The sequence below is a fragment of the Oryctolagus cuniculus genome, chromosome 10 (genome assembly GCF_051225735.1).
Source record: "Oryctolagus cuniculus isolate XC-2025 breed Fujian yellow rabbit chromosome 10, ASM5122573v1, whole genome shotgun sequence".
Classification (NCBI taxonomy): Eukaryota; Metazoa; Chordata; class Mammalia; order Lagomorpha; family Leporidae; genus Oryctolagus; species Oryctolagus cuniculus.
The window spans coordinates 66740559-66757847 of NC_142876.1; the positions used below are offsets into that span (position 1 = coordinate 66740559).

The following is a 17289-nucleotide window of genomic DNA, read 5'->3' on the forward strand; positions in this document are numbered from 1 at the left end:
TCTAGCTCCCTGCCAATGCTCCTGGGAAAGCAGGGGTGATGGCTCAAGTGCCTGGCCCCTGTTACCCATGTGGCAGACCTGGGTAGAGTTTCAGGCTCCTGGCTTCTGCCCAACCCTGGCCACTGGGGCCATTTGGGGAGTGACCCAGAGGACGGAAGATTTTCTCTCTCTCTCTCTCTCTCTTTGTCCTCTTAGTTTTGTACTTTTTTTTTTCAATGATTTATTTATTTATTTGAATGACACAGTGACAGAGAAGGGGAGAGAGACAGAGATAGAGATAGAGATAGAGTGGGGCCAGTGCCATGGCTCTCTTGATTAATCCTCTGCCTGTGGCGCCAGCATCCCATGTGGGCGCTGGTTCTAGTCCCGGTTGCTCTTCTTCCAGTCCAGCTCTCTGCTGTGGCCCGGGAGGGCAGTGGAGGATGGCCCAAGTGCTTGGGCCCCTGCACCCACATGGGAGACCAGGAAGAAGCACCTGGCTTCAGATTGGCACAGCGCCGGCCGTAGTGGCCATTTGGGGAGTGAACCAACAGAAGGAAGACCTTTCTCTCTGTCTGTCTCTCTCACTGTCTATAACTCTAGCTGTCAAATAAATAAATAAATAAAATAGAGAGAGAGAGAGAGAGAGAGAGATTGTTGGTATTGATCTTCCATCAGCTGGCTCACTTCCCAAATGGCCACAGCCACCAGGCCAAACAAACCCTACCCAAAAAGCCAAGAATTCTACCCAGCTCTCCCACATGGGTGGTAGGGAGGACCATCACCTACTGCCTTCCCAGGCACATTACTAGGAAGCTGGATCTGAAGCAGAGGAGCTGGGACTCCAACTGGCACCCAGACATGGAATGCAGGGGTTGCAAGCAATGGCTTGACCCGCTGTACCACAACAATGGAACCTCTATGATACCTTTAAAATAACTTTACACTTACTTAGCTTAAGAAGAATCTTTTAGCAATATTTTGTCATTTAAACTATTTATCTGTTTATTTGAAAGGAAGAGAGACAGAGCCAGAGATCTTTCATCTGCTGTTTCACTCCTCAAATGCCATCAATAGCCAAGGCTGAAGCCAGGAGCCCAGAACACTGTCTAGGTCTCCCACATGGGTGGGAGGGACCTGAGCACTTGCACCACCATCATCTGCAGCCTCCCAGGGTGCATATTAGCAAGAATGTGGGTAAGAAACAGAGGCAAGACTCGAACCCAGGCATCATATGGGATGTAGGTGTCTAAACATCTTAATTGCTGCACCACAATATCTGCCCTTTTTTTTTTTTTCATTTAGAGAAAATCCTAATGTGAGCTGTATACATTTCAAAGAGAATTTGTTTCCTCCTTTTGTCAACACTGGAAAGTTCTAACTTTTGGAAAAATTAACTTTATATAGAAATAACAAGAGTTTATCTCCAACAAATTAGTAACTTTAGTTAACCCAGAACAAAAAAAGATGGATGTGAGCCATTTAATATTAAACTGTAAATGTTTTAAGTACAGTGGCTAAAGAAACACGGCCAGTATAGCTAAATGTTAGTAGCCAAGGTTCTATGAATTGGAGATGGATTGAGTGTGCGCAACGAGGGTTCATGTATTGAAAGCTTGGGCCCCAGTGTGGGATGTGGAGAGGTCTTACGGAACCTTTGAGAGGTAGATAGTGGAAGTTCTTTAAGTCACTGGGGTAATTTCCCACAGGAGGGATTGAGTAGTTCTTATGAGATCTTTGTTAGTTCTCTAAAGAAGGTTCTTAGGAAAGAGCAAGCCTGACCCCTGCATCGCTCTGGCTTTTGTCTTGCTGTGGGATCCCTCCCTCTTGCATCTTTTCCCACTGTGAGACCATACACCGTGACAGGATGTGGCCAGGGGCCCTTGCAAGAACCAGCACCGTGCTGTTTGGACTTTGAGCATGCAAAGCTCAGCTAAATAAATCCCTTTTGTTTATATATCACATAGTCTCAAGCATTTAATTATAGTAACAGAAAACAGTAATCTACAGAGACAGATGGTGAGAGGTCAGTAACAGGTTAGAACTAGATCTTGGAAACCACAGAGAGGAGTTTGGGCTGTATTCTCAGAGTGATGGAAACCCCTTGGAGAGTGTGTGCTGGTGATACCTGATATCATTTTAAAATGATCATTCTATTATCTGGAAGATATGATGATGTGAAGAGAAGAGACAAAAACTAGGAGACCTGCAGTTCAATTAGGAGAGAATGATGGGTTAGATTAAGATTACTGACAGCAGTGGAAAAGTGGAGCTCAGATTCATGAAATATTTTGGAGGTAAATTGTCAGAATCTAGTTTGAATTGTATATAGAATATAGATAAAGAGGGGCATTAAGGATTGATTCATGATTCAAGAGACTGAAGTGGGATGGATTTAAAAATCATATTCACAGGCACGTGTTTAGCTTAGCAGGTAAGATGCCCAGTAAGTCTGGAGTATCTGGGTTTGATTCCTGGCTGCAGTTCCTGATTCCAGCTTCCTGCTAATGCAAATGATGGGAGACATCAATGATGGCTCAAATAATTGGGTTTCTGCCACTCATGTATGGAGTTTCTGATTTCCTGCTTTGGTCTCAGTCAATTCCTGGATGTTGTGGGCATTTGGGAAATGAATTAGTTGATGGGAGTTTCACCACTGTGTGTGTGTGTGTATGTGTGTGCTCGTGTGCACACACACATCTACCTCTCAAATACATTATTTAATAAATCAAAAGCTAACATTTAAAAAACTATTTTCACTAGGTAGGTCTGGAAACTGAAAGGTTAGGGTGTTTGGTGGATCTTCAACATGAATGTTGAAATTATCGAGAATGACAGCAGGTGTAGTGGTAAAATGAGACAGTGATCTAGTTATTGATGTTTTCAGTAAATGAGAGGACATGGCTGAGTATATAAAGATAAATGGCCAAAGGGGTGATAATATCTAATAACATGTATTTTAAAGGACATGGTGTTTCTGCAAGAGAATGGAGGGAAGAGTTTTAAATTCCATCAAACTATAGTGTTTCAAGTCCAGTCAAAATCTGATGGGTACTTGGACTAGGGTGAGAACAAAGGAGAAAAAAAAATGGGACCTCACTGGATAAACAATGAGAAGGTTAAATTTGGTTTTGTTTTTGTTTTTGTTTTTGTTTTTGTTTTTACAGGCAGAGTGGACAGTGAGAGACAGAGACAGAGAGAAAGGTCTTCCTTTGCCGTTGGTTCACCCTCCAATGGCCACCGTGACTGGCGTGCTGTGGCTGGCGCACCGCGCTGATCCGATGGCAGGAGCCAGGTGCTTATCCTGGTCTCCCAAGGGGTGCAGGGCCCAAGCACTTGGGCCGTCCTCCACTGCCATCCCGGGCCACAGCAGAGAGCTGGCCTGGAAGAGGGGCAACCGGGACAGAATGCGGCGCCCCGACCGGGACTAGAACCCGGTGTGCCGGCGCCACAAGGCGGAGGATTAGCCTAGTGAGCCGTGGCGCCGGCTGACAAAGTTAAATTTGACCAGCTTTGGTGACACTCTGAGAGTAGGAAGTGAGGGGTGGTGGGATCCATGAATAACGTCTAGGTTTGTGGTTTGTGTTTTGTGTGTCTGAATAAATTGTGAAGGGAGCCAAGATGGAGGAAGCTGACCTAGACCCTGATGTGTTAGACAAGATGTTTGAGACGGATGGCTTTCAGAACCCATAGGTTATCAAGTAGAAATGTTCTGCAGGAAGTTGGGTACAGATATTTGCAGTGGATGGATGGATGGGCGGATGGACAGAGAATTGATCACATTTTCTAACTCCTACAGGTAAATGTGACTTTTGGTTTAACATGATATTCTTTTTCTTTTTTTAAAGATTTATTTATTTATTGGAAAGTCAGAGTTACACAGAGAGAGGAGAGGCAGAGAGAGAGAGAGAGAGAGGTCTTCCATCCTCTGGTTCTCTGCCCAGATGACCACAACATCCAGAGCTATGCCGATCTGAAGCCAGGAGCCAGGAGCTAGGAGCTTCTTCCAGGTCTCCATGCAGGTGCAGGGACCCTAGCACTTAGGCCATCTTCTACTACTGCTTTCCCAGGCCATAGCAGAGAGCTGGATGGGAAGTGGAACAGCCAGGTCTGGAACCAGTGCCCATATGGGATGCCGGTGCTTCAGACCAGGGCGTTAACCCCTGCACCAAAGTGCCGGCCCCAGTTCAACATGATATTCTAAGTTGACATATTTTCTTCTTTTCCACATAAGACCCCAGGAAAATGAAATATAGGGATACAATTTTTTCTGTATTTTATCCTTTGAGAGATGTTCATTTCCTTAGCCCATTTTTTTTTTTTTTAAGATTCATTTATCAGGCAGTTACAGAGAGAGAGGGAAAGACAGAGAGAGAGAGAGAAATATTCCATCTGCTGCATCACTCCCCAGATGGCCTCAATAACTGGAACTGGGCCAGTGCAAAGCCAGCAACCAGGAACTTCTGGGTCTCCCACATGGGTGCAGGGGGCCCAAGCACTTGGACCATCCTCCATTGCTTTCCCTGGTACACTAGCAGGGAGCTGGATCAGAAGTGGAGCAGCTGGGCCTCAAAGTGTCTCCCATATGGGATGCCAGCATCACAGGCAGTGGCTTTACCTGCTACTCCACGCCACCAGTACCAGGGATACAATTTGAATTGAAGTCCAACAACAAAGAGCAATACAATCAATAGTTATAATTAGAAATTACATTAAATATCTAAAAAAAGATGGAATTTTGCTGTTGTATAAACAGATTGGAAGAAATACTATTTGCATAAGATGGGAATTATAGTAGGAGCAGAACTGACCTTCCCAGCTAAACCAAAGGGACTCCAGATTCAGCTTTCTGGAGTGTAGGAGTAAGAAGTAGACTTTAAAATAACAAGATTATATTAAGACCTCTCCATAGACAGCTGCTTCCTCTCTTATTCCTCAGAAGTTTGAAATAATCCAAGGTTCCCCTGTCTAGAGAGAAACTGAGCTAACTGATAAGGACTAGGGCCACTGATGTTACTGGTATCCCAGTGCTACATTCCGGCACTGCAAGGCAAAAGATGGATGAGGTCCAATAAGCTGTGCTGATAAGGCGCTCGGAGGAATTTCATGAGTTCCACTGTGAGAAAGCTCTGTGCCCAGGAATATTCCACAAAAGGGAGGGAGGAAGAGGAGCTCTGGGCCCATATCTCTACAAGCTCCAGGCTGGATGCAGACTGGGCTGTCCATTCTTCACTGAGATGCCCGCCTACTCTGTCAGGTGTCTTCACTTCTAAACTTCGCTAGCACGCTTACTGTCAAGGAAGAAAGTTCCAGGCATAACAACAGTGAGAAAGAAACAAAGCTCAGCAAGAAGATAACCATCCATAAAGGAGTTAAATATGCAGTTCATTTTGTTACGAAAATGTTCAAATAGGCGCAGAAGTGCAGAGGAGCATACAGTGAACTCCTTCATATCCATCACTGTATTCAGCAGATTGAAATACGCCACATTTGTGTTATCTTTCTTGTTCTTTGTGCAAGTATTTAAAAGCAAATTACAGACAGGGAGAATTTTTGCCCTACAGTTTTCAGTGTCAATTTCTTTAAAAAAATGAACATTTACTTTTCTAATAATAATAATGACAATGACATATGACACCTAACAGTTGACAGTAATTTCTTGGTATACCCTAAAATTCGACTCATGATCAGCTGTTACCAGATGTCTTAAAAATGTGTTTTTATAATGACTTGTTTAAATTCATCCAGACAAGGTCCTTGTATTACATCTAGTTGTTATGTCTTTAAGCCAGAGTGACCATCCTTTTTTCTTCCCAGGCCATTTGACATTTTGGAGACACTCACTTAAACTGTAGACTGTCCATATTCAGGATTTACTATTTCCTGAGGTATCTTTTAAGTTGTTCCAGTATCCTGCTGTATTTCTAGTAATTTGAAGTTAACTGTAAGAGCTTGATTAGTTTCAGGTTCAACATGCCTTGCCAAGAAGCATTCACAGGCTGTGCTGTGTGAAATGTAGCATTGTTTTCAGTATTTTATAAAGTTCAAAGAGAAGTTCATTCATTTTGAAATCAAAAATGTTGTCCGTGGTCCTTTGACAGACCTTACTGTAAACAACATTAAGGTAACTACTGTTTACTAGTTGTCAATTTTTGAAAGCGTGTGTAAGACAAGACTCATTGTATATGTGTGATGCAATTGTAATTATCAAGTTTGTCAAAACAGAAGTCAGGAGAAGCTGGGAGGTGGTGGTGGGTAGTGAGGAGAGTTCCCATATCTGTATCCAAAAATGAGGGAATTAAAAGAACTGGAATAATTTAAGAAGCTTAAGTATACTTAAGAATAAAAGGAAATAAATTACAGTGTTATAGTACAATTTTTAGAATATGGGAGAGAGATGCTTTTAGTACAGATGAATCTAATCTTTATCTTTCCTATGAGAGGATTCATAGATAATCATCTAAAGAAGTTTCTACTGATCCTTTAGTGTCGCTCCCCCTCTTCGTGGAGGAACGACACTAAGCCCTGCCTAGGCTTCATATCCGAGTCACGGCACCATTATGTCGCTCCCCGTCTTCGTGGAGGAACGACACAGGACCCTGCGCTGTTCTTTCGTCTGCTCGGCCCTCCCCGGGTTTGCTGCTGGTTCTTCCCGGGTTGGCTACTATCCCTTCCACCTCCGTGGAAGGGCGGTTCCCCCTGGCCACATTCCCCACTTCCGCGGGGGAGCGGCACACTGCCGGCCGGCTCTCTCGGGGGCTGCACAGGTGTTCCCCTTAGATGTTCCCCTTAGATGTTCCCGGTGCATGCCGTCTCTCTCCTCCTTTATAGTCCTCTGCCAATCCCAACTCGGCTGCCCACACGCCGAGTACGCTGCTCTCCTCCAATCAGGAGCAAGTCCTACAATTTATTGGTTGAACTGGAGGCAGCTGTGCAGAAGCTGTTTACTTCTCTCCCAGCGCCATATTGTGGGAGAGCAGATGCATAGAATAAGTCTTAATTCCAGTAACTCAGTCTAGTCCGGATTGCTCCCCACACTTTAGTCTTTGTATTGAGATTCTTGTGGTGATAATGAGCAGAAAAACTTGAAGACAAACCTGTGCAGTGGCTGTGTCTGGGAGTGGGCTCGCGGGGGAGTGGAGAAGACTGTTGGCTTTTCAGTCTGACTCTTTGGGACTGGCTGCCGTCATTCAACCTGCACCTTCATCCAAGAGAGTAATAACTTTTCCCCCCTTTATCCTAACTCCTATCCTAAACTATGGTTTTGTCACGTAAACTACTTTTCATGCATCCTTAGTTTTCAAATATATGGTGACAACAGGTGTGGGTAGCAGGAACCCAAGTCCTTGGGCCGTCACTACTACCTCCCAGCATCTGCATTAGCATTAGCAAGAAGCTAGAACTGGTTGAACTGGAGCTGGGAATGCTTATTGGTTTTAATTCAGTGCATTGGGATTTAAATTACACATATTTTTGGCCTAAGTTTGTTAAATGCAGAAAATTCTAAAATAAAAATTTATAAATCTATGATAATGAGCACTGAAGTTTCTTTCTTTCTTTCTTTATTTTTTATTTATTTGAAAGGTAGGGTTACAGAGCCAGAGGCAGAGACAGAGAAGTCTTCCATCCACTGGTTCACCCCCAAAATGGCTGCAAACAGCCAGGACTGGGTCAGGCCAAAGGCAGGAGCCAGGAGCTTCTTTTGGGGCTTCCACATGGGAGGAGGGGCCCAAGGACTTGGGCTGCCCTCTGCTGCTTTCCCAGGCTCATTGGAAGTGGAGCAGCCAGTGTAGGATGCCAGCATTGCAGAAAGCGGCCTAATCTATCACACCACAGTGCCAGCCCCTGAGTTTCTTTTAAAGTGTTCAATGGGAGTTTAGCTGTAGCCTTTGAACTTAGTTGTTTGCTTTTTTATCTCTGATTTCTAATTTCCATTCATCATAGACTCTGGCAGAAAACTATGTCATGAATATAGAATAGAATAGAAGCATTCTGAGTCTTTGCTTTTTGATGCCACTGAAAGCCTATTTAGAGGATGTGGTTATTAGAACAGTGGAGGTGAGAACAGGAGGCTGAATCATGTCCTAGATTATAGAATGTTGAACAAGACATTTAACATGTCTGGGCGTGTTTCCTCATTTATGAAGAAAGAGGTCAGATTGGATCATTTAATCCAGGATTCTGTCATACATTCCAGGTTGTTCAAGTTCAGCAGTGCTAAGTGCTGGGCACAACATGCACAGCTTTACTGTCAGCTCTTGCCACGTTTCTTAAGACTTCCAGGATGTGGAAAACAAATGACATGATTTTTCCTCCGCCCTAAATTTGAAAATCAAGGAATTCATACATTTGCTTAACCTTTTCAAAGTTTTAATCTGAGGAAGACAAGAATTTCTGTATTATGCCTAATAGATACTAACCAAAAATGAAACATAATTTAGTTTTTTAAAAGTATGACATTTGCACAAGGAGACCCTGAGGGCTCTGCTCCAGTTGCGTTAGTTCTACAGCCTACAGCAAAGCACAGCGGAAGAAAGCAACAGCTCATGGAGTCCACATTTGGGCTGCATGGCGTGGGGGTAGCCCCTCCGTACCACGTCTGGCCAGACAGCTTGTAGTTGGGGCTGACCGAGTGCTTTTCTCACTCTCTTCTTTATGGTAAAATTCCTTAAAAAAGCTTTTCATACGCACTGTCTCCCATTCTCTCTAGTCACTGTTCTTTTTTTTTAATAATTTATTTTTAAGTAATTTGAGATGTATAGATTTGTGAGAAGAGTACAAAGGCCCTCCCCATAGCTATGCATTTGCTGCATTGCTCAATACTCCTCTCTCTCTCCCTGTCTCTCTCTCTCCCTCTTCCTCTCTCTCTCTCCCTCTCTCTCTCCGCACACGCACATGCACACACACACTCATCTTCCTTTGAATCTTCTGAAAGCAAGTTCTACACATCATGTCCCATCACAACTATACACACCAGTCTGTGTTTTCCAGCAGCGTGGACATTGTCCTATATAAGCTGCATACAACTCTGCAAATCAGACTGCCAACACTGCTACCACATGGCCACCCACTCTGCAAATCCCACTCATATTTCACCAGCTGTTTCAAGGGTATCTTTTGTTCCTTTATGGTCCAAGATATTACCTAGGAGTAAGTGATGCATTTAGCTGTCCTGTCTCTTGAAACCTCTCAGGTCTGAGACAGTCCATCTTTCCCTTGATGGTTTTAAAAAGTACAGAACTCACCTTGTGTGGGATGATCCTCAGCCTTGGACCTCTTGATGTCGACTGACAGCCAGACTGAAGTCACACACTCTTGGCAACATCATCATCACCGAAGTGACACTATATGCTTTATGCCAGGTGACACAGCATCAGCCTGTCCCATTGCTGGGTCCTAACCTTGACCTCCTGATCATTTCCATATCTGCAAGATTTCTGTGCATTAAAGTGATTATCAACCTGTGTGCAACTGATAGGTACTTTGTGGAGAATACATCAGTATGTTCCTCATCCAAGTTCCACCCACCAGCCTTAAGCAGGCATTGAAGAGTTCCGTCAGAGTCAAACCACCTTTGTGAGGGGCCAAGTGGTGGTTTTGTTTCCTTCATTCCAGATCTCAGCAAATCCTGCTTTATTGCCAGGGTGGTCATCCATTGTTACTATCTTAATGCTCAAATTATTGATTTAGTTGGTGGGAGTCCCCTCTGTTTGCGTCTTGTGTCTTTTCCACACACCCCTTCCTTCACTGAGCGTTTCCTTGTTTTCTGGCTCATCTGTGCTTGTCCTGCCCCAGCCCTGGAATAAGCCTTTTCTCCAAGGGGCTGTGTTTCTGCTAGTGGAAGATGGGTGTTTACAAAACATGATCTGCGTCATTGGTGTGTTCAGAGCTATTGGGTTGGAGTGTCATCACTTTTAGGTCCCCTCAGCCAAACAAACAAACAGCAAAATATGTACACGTCGTGGTAGATGTCACGTTATCTTTTTTTTTTTTTTTTTTTTTTTTTTTTTTTTTTTTTTTTTTGACAGGCAGAGTGGACAGTGAGAGAGAGAGAGACAGAGAGAAAGGTCTTCCTTTTGCCGTTGGTTCACCCTCCAATGGCCGCCGCGGCCGGCGCGCTGCGGCCGGCGCACCGCACCGATCCGATGGCAGGAGCCAGGAGCCAGGTGCTTTTCCTGGTCTCCCATGGGGTGCAGGGCCCAAGCACCTGGGCCATCCTCCACTGCACTCCCGGGCCACAGCAGAGGGCTGGCCTGGAAGAGGGGCAACCGGGACAGAATCCGGCGCCCCGACCGGGACTAGAACCCGGTGTGCCGGCGCCGCTAGGCGGAGGATTAGCCTAGTGAGCCGCGGCGCCGGCCAGATGTCACGTTATCTTAACTCGGTGGAGCTTTGATCGCAAGGCAGTAACTGACAAAACCTCATGATGTCGCAGTCAGTGAGAAAAATCAGTTTTCTTCCTCTCTGCCCTCTCGCCCCTCCAGGTATGTGCAATCCCCGGAATTACAGCGACACGCCGCCGACGTCCAAGAGCACGGTGGAGGAGCTCCACGAGCCCATCCCTTCTCTCTTCCGGGCGCTCACGGAAGGAGACACTCAGTTGAACTGGAACATCGTCTCCTTCCCTGTTGCAGAAGAGCTTTCCCATCATGAGAATCTGGTTTCGTTTTTAGAAACTGTGAACCAGCCACACCACCAAAACGTGTCTGTCCCCAGCAATAACGTTCACGCGCCGTATTCCAGTGACAAAGGTAACCACCAGCGGTTGGCTTTTGCTACTCCGCCCCTCCTGTGGTCTGTTCACACGGTTTACAAAATCTATATTAGCTTTTGGAGCAGATTTTTGGTTTTAAGTTTGTATGGTCCTAAGTAAATTCTAGATTTCAGTAACCCTGATGCCTGAGTAAACAGGAAAACATGTCAGCACATATTCCTGGCAGTAAAGGCCATACTAGAAAAATAAACACCGCTCCTAATGCTGGTGTTTCTTAAAAAGGTTTATTTATTTATTTGAAAGCTTTAGAGAGAGGGAGAGACAGAGAGATCAAGAGATCTTCCATCCGCTGATCCACTCCCCATATGGCTGCAATGGCCAGGGCTGGGCCAGGCCAAAGCTAGGAGCCAGGAGCTTCTTCCAGGGGCCCAAGCTCTTGGGAGCTGGATCAGAAGTAGAGCAGCCAAGACCCAAACTGGTGCCCATATGGGATGCTGGTGTCGAGGGCGGTGGCTTTACCTGCTACGCCACAACACCAGCCCCTAATTCTGGTATGTGCTTCCATTAAGTTTTAATTATTCTTTTTATGAGGTTGCAGCAGTGCTGCTCACCTAATACAATATTGCTTCCCATCAGGGAATACGCAGAGTATTCCGGGAAGTCAGGTTTTCCTAATAGTATTGTCAAGTTCATCAGCTACATCTACATTTCATCTCAGCCAAGTTGGTCTTACAGACACCTCATTTCCAGGTATAAATTAACCCCAGTCAGCTCTCTGGAAATGGGTACTGTGGGTCAAAATAGGAACTAAATGAGAATGACTTACCCAAACTTGAGAAGTGTATTAAAGAACATCTATTAGTGAGAATCAGGTCGTATCACAAATTTAGAATGTAAAGGGCAAGTGGATTTATGTAAAGTCATTTCTATTTTCCAATAAAAAGCACCATACAGTTTTACTGTAGAAGAATAAAGCAGTTATGAGAATTGGGGTTATTTCTTAAAATATGAAGCAAATTGTGTGTAAATGATATAATTTACCAATTTAAGCATTTTAAAGTGCACATTCATAGTGAATTTAGTGTATTAACAGTGTTGTACCACTGTGATCACTGTCTAATTCCAGAACATTTCATCACCTCGAAAGGAAACCCCAGGCAGGCGTTTGGCACAGTGGCTCAAGTCACCACTTGGGATGCTCACGTCCCACATGGGGGTGCCTGCTTCTAGTGCTGCCCCGTTCTGCTTCTGATCCAGCTTCCTGGGAGGTGGCAGGTGATGGCTCAGACACGTGCCCCTGCCAGCCACATCACATGGGAGACCTAGATGGGCTTCCTGGCTCATGGCTTCGGCCTGGCATAGCTCTGGCTGTTGTGGGCATTTGGGGGAGTCAGCCAGCAGATGGAACATCTCTTCTGTCTCTCTCTCTTTCTGCCTTTCAAATAAAGTAGACATAAATAAATGATTAAGCCGACTTTCACAGTGTAACGCCTTCTATCACAGGCCTCCGTGCATGCAGCAGAGCAGGACTTTGGGCACTGATAGGAAAAACAAAGCAGCCTTTGATAAAAAACACTCATTTCTTTTTAGGTTAAAGTACTTATGACAGCAAATTATTGATTATGGATTAAGGAAATATCAGAAATATATAGAATGTGATAATAATAAGATCTTTTACTACAGTTTTCCCATTATTAAAGTATAAGTGATCCACACATTAGATATTAAATAATAATTCATAATTTTCTGAAAAAATTGCTTAAGTTCATGAAATAATTAGCAGAAAGTGTATCCTTCCAGACAGAGCTAGCTAGTCTCTGCACGGCGGCACCATCCCTAGCACACCCCCCACCACAGGTGGAGTTCACCACTCCGCTCCTCCTCCCCACCTTTGGGGTTCCATTTATTGTCTGTTTTAAAATTGCAGGCCTAGCATTTTTCAACTCACTTTCTTGGATTCTCTAATGTCTCTTTGAGTCCCTAATGGCTAAGCCATAGTGGTGTTCAATAAGTATTTGTTGGGTACATAGATGAATTCAGGAAGTTCCAACCACTTGAAGACTTGAGCACTTCCGCTTCCTGCTTGCTGCCAGCCCCTCTTTCTTTGGTGCTGTGCTGCTCCCTGGGTTCTTTAAACGGTCCCCACGTCACGTGCCCAGTGGCGGCTTCCTGACAGCACCCGGCCACTCCAGTTGGCCTTGCCTCCACTCTGGCCTAGTGCACACAGTGCCCAGCTCCTTGTGGCTCTCCTCATTTTGTTATCTGGGAGCTTTGCTTTTAATTCTTCCTAATGCAGGTCCAGTTCCTTCCATTAGGCCTTCCTTTACTTACCAGATCCCTGGTGATTGATCAGTTCTGTCACTGGCTCTGTGAAAAACAACAGCCTGAGAACAAGTACTCTGTTAGTGGTTTTTGTTGTCCTCTTTTTTTAGAATTTAATTTAATTTAATTTAATTTTTTTGTTTGGACAGGCAGAGTTAGTGAGAGAGAGAGACAGAGAGAAAGGTCTTCCTTCCATTGGTTCACCCCCCAAAAATGGCCGCTATGGCCAGCGTGCTGCGCCGATCCGAAGCCAGGAGCCAGGCGCTTCCTCCTGGTCTCCCATGCGGGTGCAGGGCCCAAGCACTTGGGCCATCCTCCACTGCACTCCCTGGCCACAGCAGAGAGCTGGACTGGAAGAGGAGCAACCGGGACAGAATCCCGTGCCCCAACCGGGACTAGAACTCGGAGTACTGGCGCCACAGGCGGAGGATTAGCCTAGTGAGCCGTGGCACCGGCCTGTCCTCTTTTTTTTAAAAAGATTCATTTATTTATTTGAAAGGCAGAGTACAGAGAGAGGAAGAGACAGAGGGAGAGCTTTTCCATCCACCGGTTCACTCCCCAAATGGTTTCAATGGCCAGAGCTGGGCTGGTCCAAAACCAGGAGCCAGGAGCTTCTTCCGTGTCTCACCCATGGGTGCAGGGGCCCAAGCACTTGGGCAGTCTTCCAGGCTCATTATCAGGGAGCTGGATCAGAAGTGGAGCAGCTGGGACATGAACTGGTACCCTATGGGAAGCCACAGGCAGCTACTTTATCTGCTATGCCACAACACCAACCCTCCTTTATTTCATGTACTCTCTTTCTACCTAGGCTAGTCATATGGAGTTAACCACTAGGATAACCAAAATAGAAACCATCAAAAGTAGTTTTCTGAGTGGAAAGTAGAACTAGGAATTTTTAATAATGATAATAATAATGGACTGTGTAACAGCAGGTTAAGCTGCCACTTGGGATGTCTGTACTGGTGTGAATCCTCTCTGCTCTGCCTCCAATGCACCTGGGAAGCAGTGGATGATGGCCAAGAACGTGGGCCCCTGCCACCCACGTAGGACACCTGGATGGAATTCCTGGCTTCAGTCTTTGTCCTCGTCCCCGCCATTGCAAGCATTTGGGAAATGAACCAACAGATAGAAGATCTCTCTTTCTTGTTTCTCCCTCTCTCTCTGTCACTCTACCTTCCAAATAAATAAATATTTAAACAAAATAATATTTCTATTAGCTAACGCTTATTTGTGTCAAGCATTACTGAGCAGTTTATATCATTCAAATTACTTAATTTTTATTTTATTATAAAAGCTTGATGTAACTTTTTTTTTTAAGATTCATTTATTTATTTGAAAGGCAGAGTTGCAGAAAGAGAGAGAGAGGGAGAGACAGAGAGAGAGGTCCTTCATCCACTGGTTCATTCCCAAGTGGCCACAAATGCCAGGACTAAGCCAGGCCAAAGCCAGGAGCCAATATCTTCTTCTGGGTCTCCCACATGTGTGGCAGGGGCACAAGCACTTGGGCCGTCTTCTGCTGCTTCCCCAGGCGCATTAGTAGGCAGCTGGATGGGAAATGGAGCAGCTGGGACTCACACTCACACCCATATGGGATGCCACTGCACCACAATGCTGGCCCCCTCAATCTAACTTTCGAACAGTATTTTTCAAAGTCTTTTGACTGGAGAATCCTCTTTGGAGGAAATCTTACCAGAAATGCCCAGCTTAAAAACACAATTCTATCATACAGCAAATGTTTTTAAGCCCAATAATATAGTCTTCAAGACAAAGTCTTTTTTTTTATTTTAAGATTTGTTTTATTTATTTGTAAGGCAGAGTTACAGAGAGAGAGGGAGAAAGAGAGAGAGACAGAGAGAAAAAGAGGTCTTCCATCTGCTGGTTCACTCCCCAATAGCTGCAATGGCCAGGGCTGGGTCAGGCCAAAGCCAGGAGCCAGGAGCTTCTTCAGGGTCTCCCACTTGGGTGCAGGGGCCCAATGTCTTGAGCCAGCATCCGCTGCTTTCCCAGGCACATTAGCAAGGAGCTGGATCAGAAGTGGAGCAGCTGGGACTCGAACCCGTGCCCATATGGTATGTTGGCATAGCAGGGGCATCACCCCTCATGTCAAAGTTGTAAGAGGCGAGGACAGCCCTTTGCTGCCTTCAGCTGAAGTGGGAGGATCTGACTTTTTGCCAATGTCATAACAAATGAGTATCTTCTTTCCTATCCCTCATCTTTGTCCTGCGCAGAGCAGCACTGTGAAAACTAAGCTGAGTAACTGTTAATAAGATGCAACTGGGTATTCAAGTATTTCCTATTTTCTCTCTTTCTTGCTCTGAACTTTTAACTTTTTGCTTTTTCAGAACACATGTGTACTGTGGTTTACTTTGATGACTGCATGTCCATACATCAGTGTAAAATATCCTGTGAGTCCATGGGGGCATCCAAGTATCGCTGGTTTCACAATGCCTGCTGCGAGTGTATCGGTCCGGAGTGCATTGACTATGGGAGTAAAACTGTCAAATGTATGAACTGCATGTTTTAAAGAAGGCAAAGAAATACAACTCAAAGCCATTTAGACAAAATAAAGGTATGGAAAGTTAATCTGTTGGTTGCACCAGAACTCCAGCAAGTTAAGAAGACGTACAGAACTTGGAATGAGTTCCTTTCAAGGATGACAAGCAGTAATGTGTTAAATTCCCTAATTCTGCCTGCTCTTAGTGACTGCATTGCCCAGTGGCAGTATGCCCTTGCCTTTGAATACGTGTCCAGCTCTGATCCTAGAAGCAGGTGCATGGAGAATGCCTTCACAGATCTGAGGTTGTCAACATATGCGACGCCGTGTTCTAGCTCTACGGAAACTTTTTGTCTTGGAAGTGCTAGTGGAAGCCTGTTAATGTGAGCTATGATCTATGTGCTGCCCTGGGACACTTGTTACTTGTTTGCCTTCTTCACTGTGCCTTATGTTGTTTATGTGTTTGATAAGTAGATATTCAAATATATCACTCTGAGAACTTGCAGAAACTCATTGTAAAAGCTTAATTTCAGTCTTTCCGCCCACCCCGCAGCTTTCCTCCCTTGGCCTGCTTTCTGGCTTGGTTATCTGCCTCTCCCTGAGGCTTTGAATCAAATGTGTCTGGCAACCCCTGATACTAGCATAACCACAACTGGAGCTACTCGGCTGTCTCCAGACCTGGAGCGGGGCGCTGGGATGCGTGGGTGTTTGGGGCTGGTCTGGGACTGGAAGCGCGTGGGCTGTCCAGTGGCCCTGTTGAGGGTTTTCAGGAAACATGAAGCCATGGTGGGAGTTGGAGTCTGAGGATTGTAGGGGCCATCTCCAGGTAACCATGGAGAGGAAAGGGGAAGATGCCACCATCCTTCTCCTCCCCTCCCCCTCAGTACCAGGCAACATTACTGTTTCCCAACCCCAGTGTCTGCCGAACCTTCCCAGGAGGTGAAGTGTTGGTCAGGTCCCCTACGAGAACCTTTCCGACAGGACCTAGAAGCTAAAGCAGTACAGAATGACAGCCAGCGTGTGGTGGCCTGGAGCAGCTTGGTGCGCATGGAGCAGACCGCCCGCCCGTATCTTTGAGGGCCAGCTGCGTCTTTGGGATCAGTGGTTTTGAGACTGGCTAAGCAGAAGTGCAGAGAATGTGTCCGGTAGCTGGAGAGCAGTGAGCCAGGCTTCCTGGCAAAGTTCTACCAAGCAGTGGCTGCTGCTGCTCGTGAGGACTGATGGGCATTCAGGTCTGAGGAGATCAACACAGTGGGTGGAGCCGAGGCCGTGACTACAGTGAGAGTTCAAGTGCATCACTTCGAGGTCTGGAGACGGTAACCCAACGAGCTGACTGGAGCTTGCTGACCAGCGCAGGCCTGGTTATTACAACATGAACAGCATGGCAGCTGTGTCCATCTAAGCAAATCCAGATCACATCTGTTGTGGTTTGCTTCTTTCTAAGACATGTCAAAGCCTCAAGAATTCGGTGGCTTCTTTTGCAACTGTAACCAAAAGGAGCCTACATGTTAAAACTCAAAGCCTCCTGTAGCCCATAGGAAATACAAAGTTAAGCCTGCCTTCCCTGAAATAGGAGAGGATAATCACTCAAGTATTTTTATGATCTAGCTGGATTCAGATGGCTTGTTTTACCTCCCTTCCCAGACTCTAGGATAATTATGAGACATCTAATCACTAGCTTTCTCAGTGAAGATTTAATAAAATCATGGAAAAATCAAGGAGAGAGGGGGACGATTACGTCCTCCTCCACACTGTGTATCCGAATCAAAATAGGAATGCC

The 17289-nt window shown here is 45.4% G+C and overlaps 1 protein-coding gene across 1 annotated transcript in view; it reads left to right on the forward strand.

The window, feature by feature from the left end:
* TWSG1 (twisted gastrulation BMP signaling modulator 1) overlaps nucleotides 1-16018 on the forward strand; it is a 60082-nt gene extending 44064 nt beyond the window's left edge. The window contains exons 4-5 of the mRNA XM_017344005.4: nucleotides 10464-10730; nucleotides 15358-16018. Coding sequence (XP_017199494.4) covers nucleotides 10464-10730; nucleotides 15358-15539 — 449 coding nt within the window. The 3' untranslated portion in view covers nucleotides 15540-16018. The remainder of the gene's footprint in view (nucleotides 1-10463; nucleotides 10731-15357) is intronic.
* Nucleotides 16019-17289: the final 1271 nt, after the last annotated feature.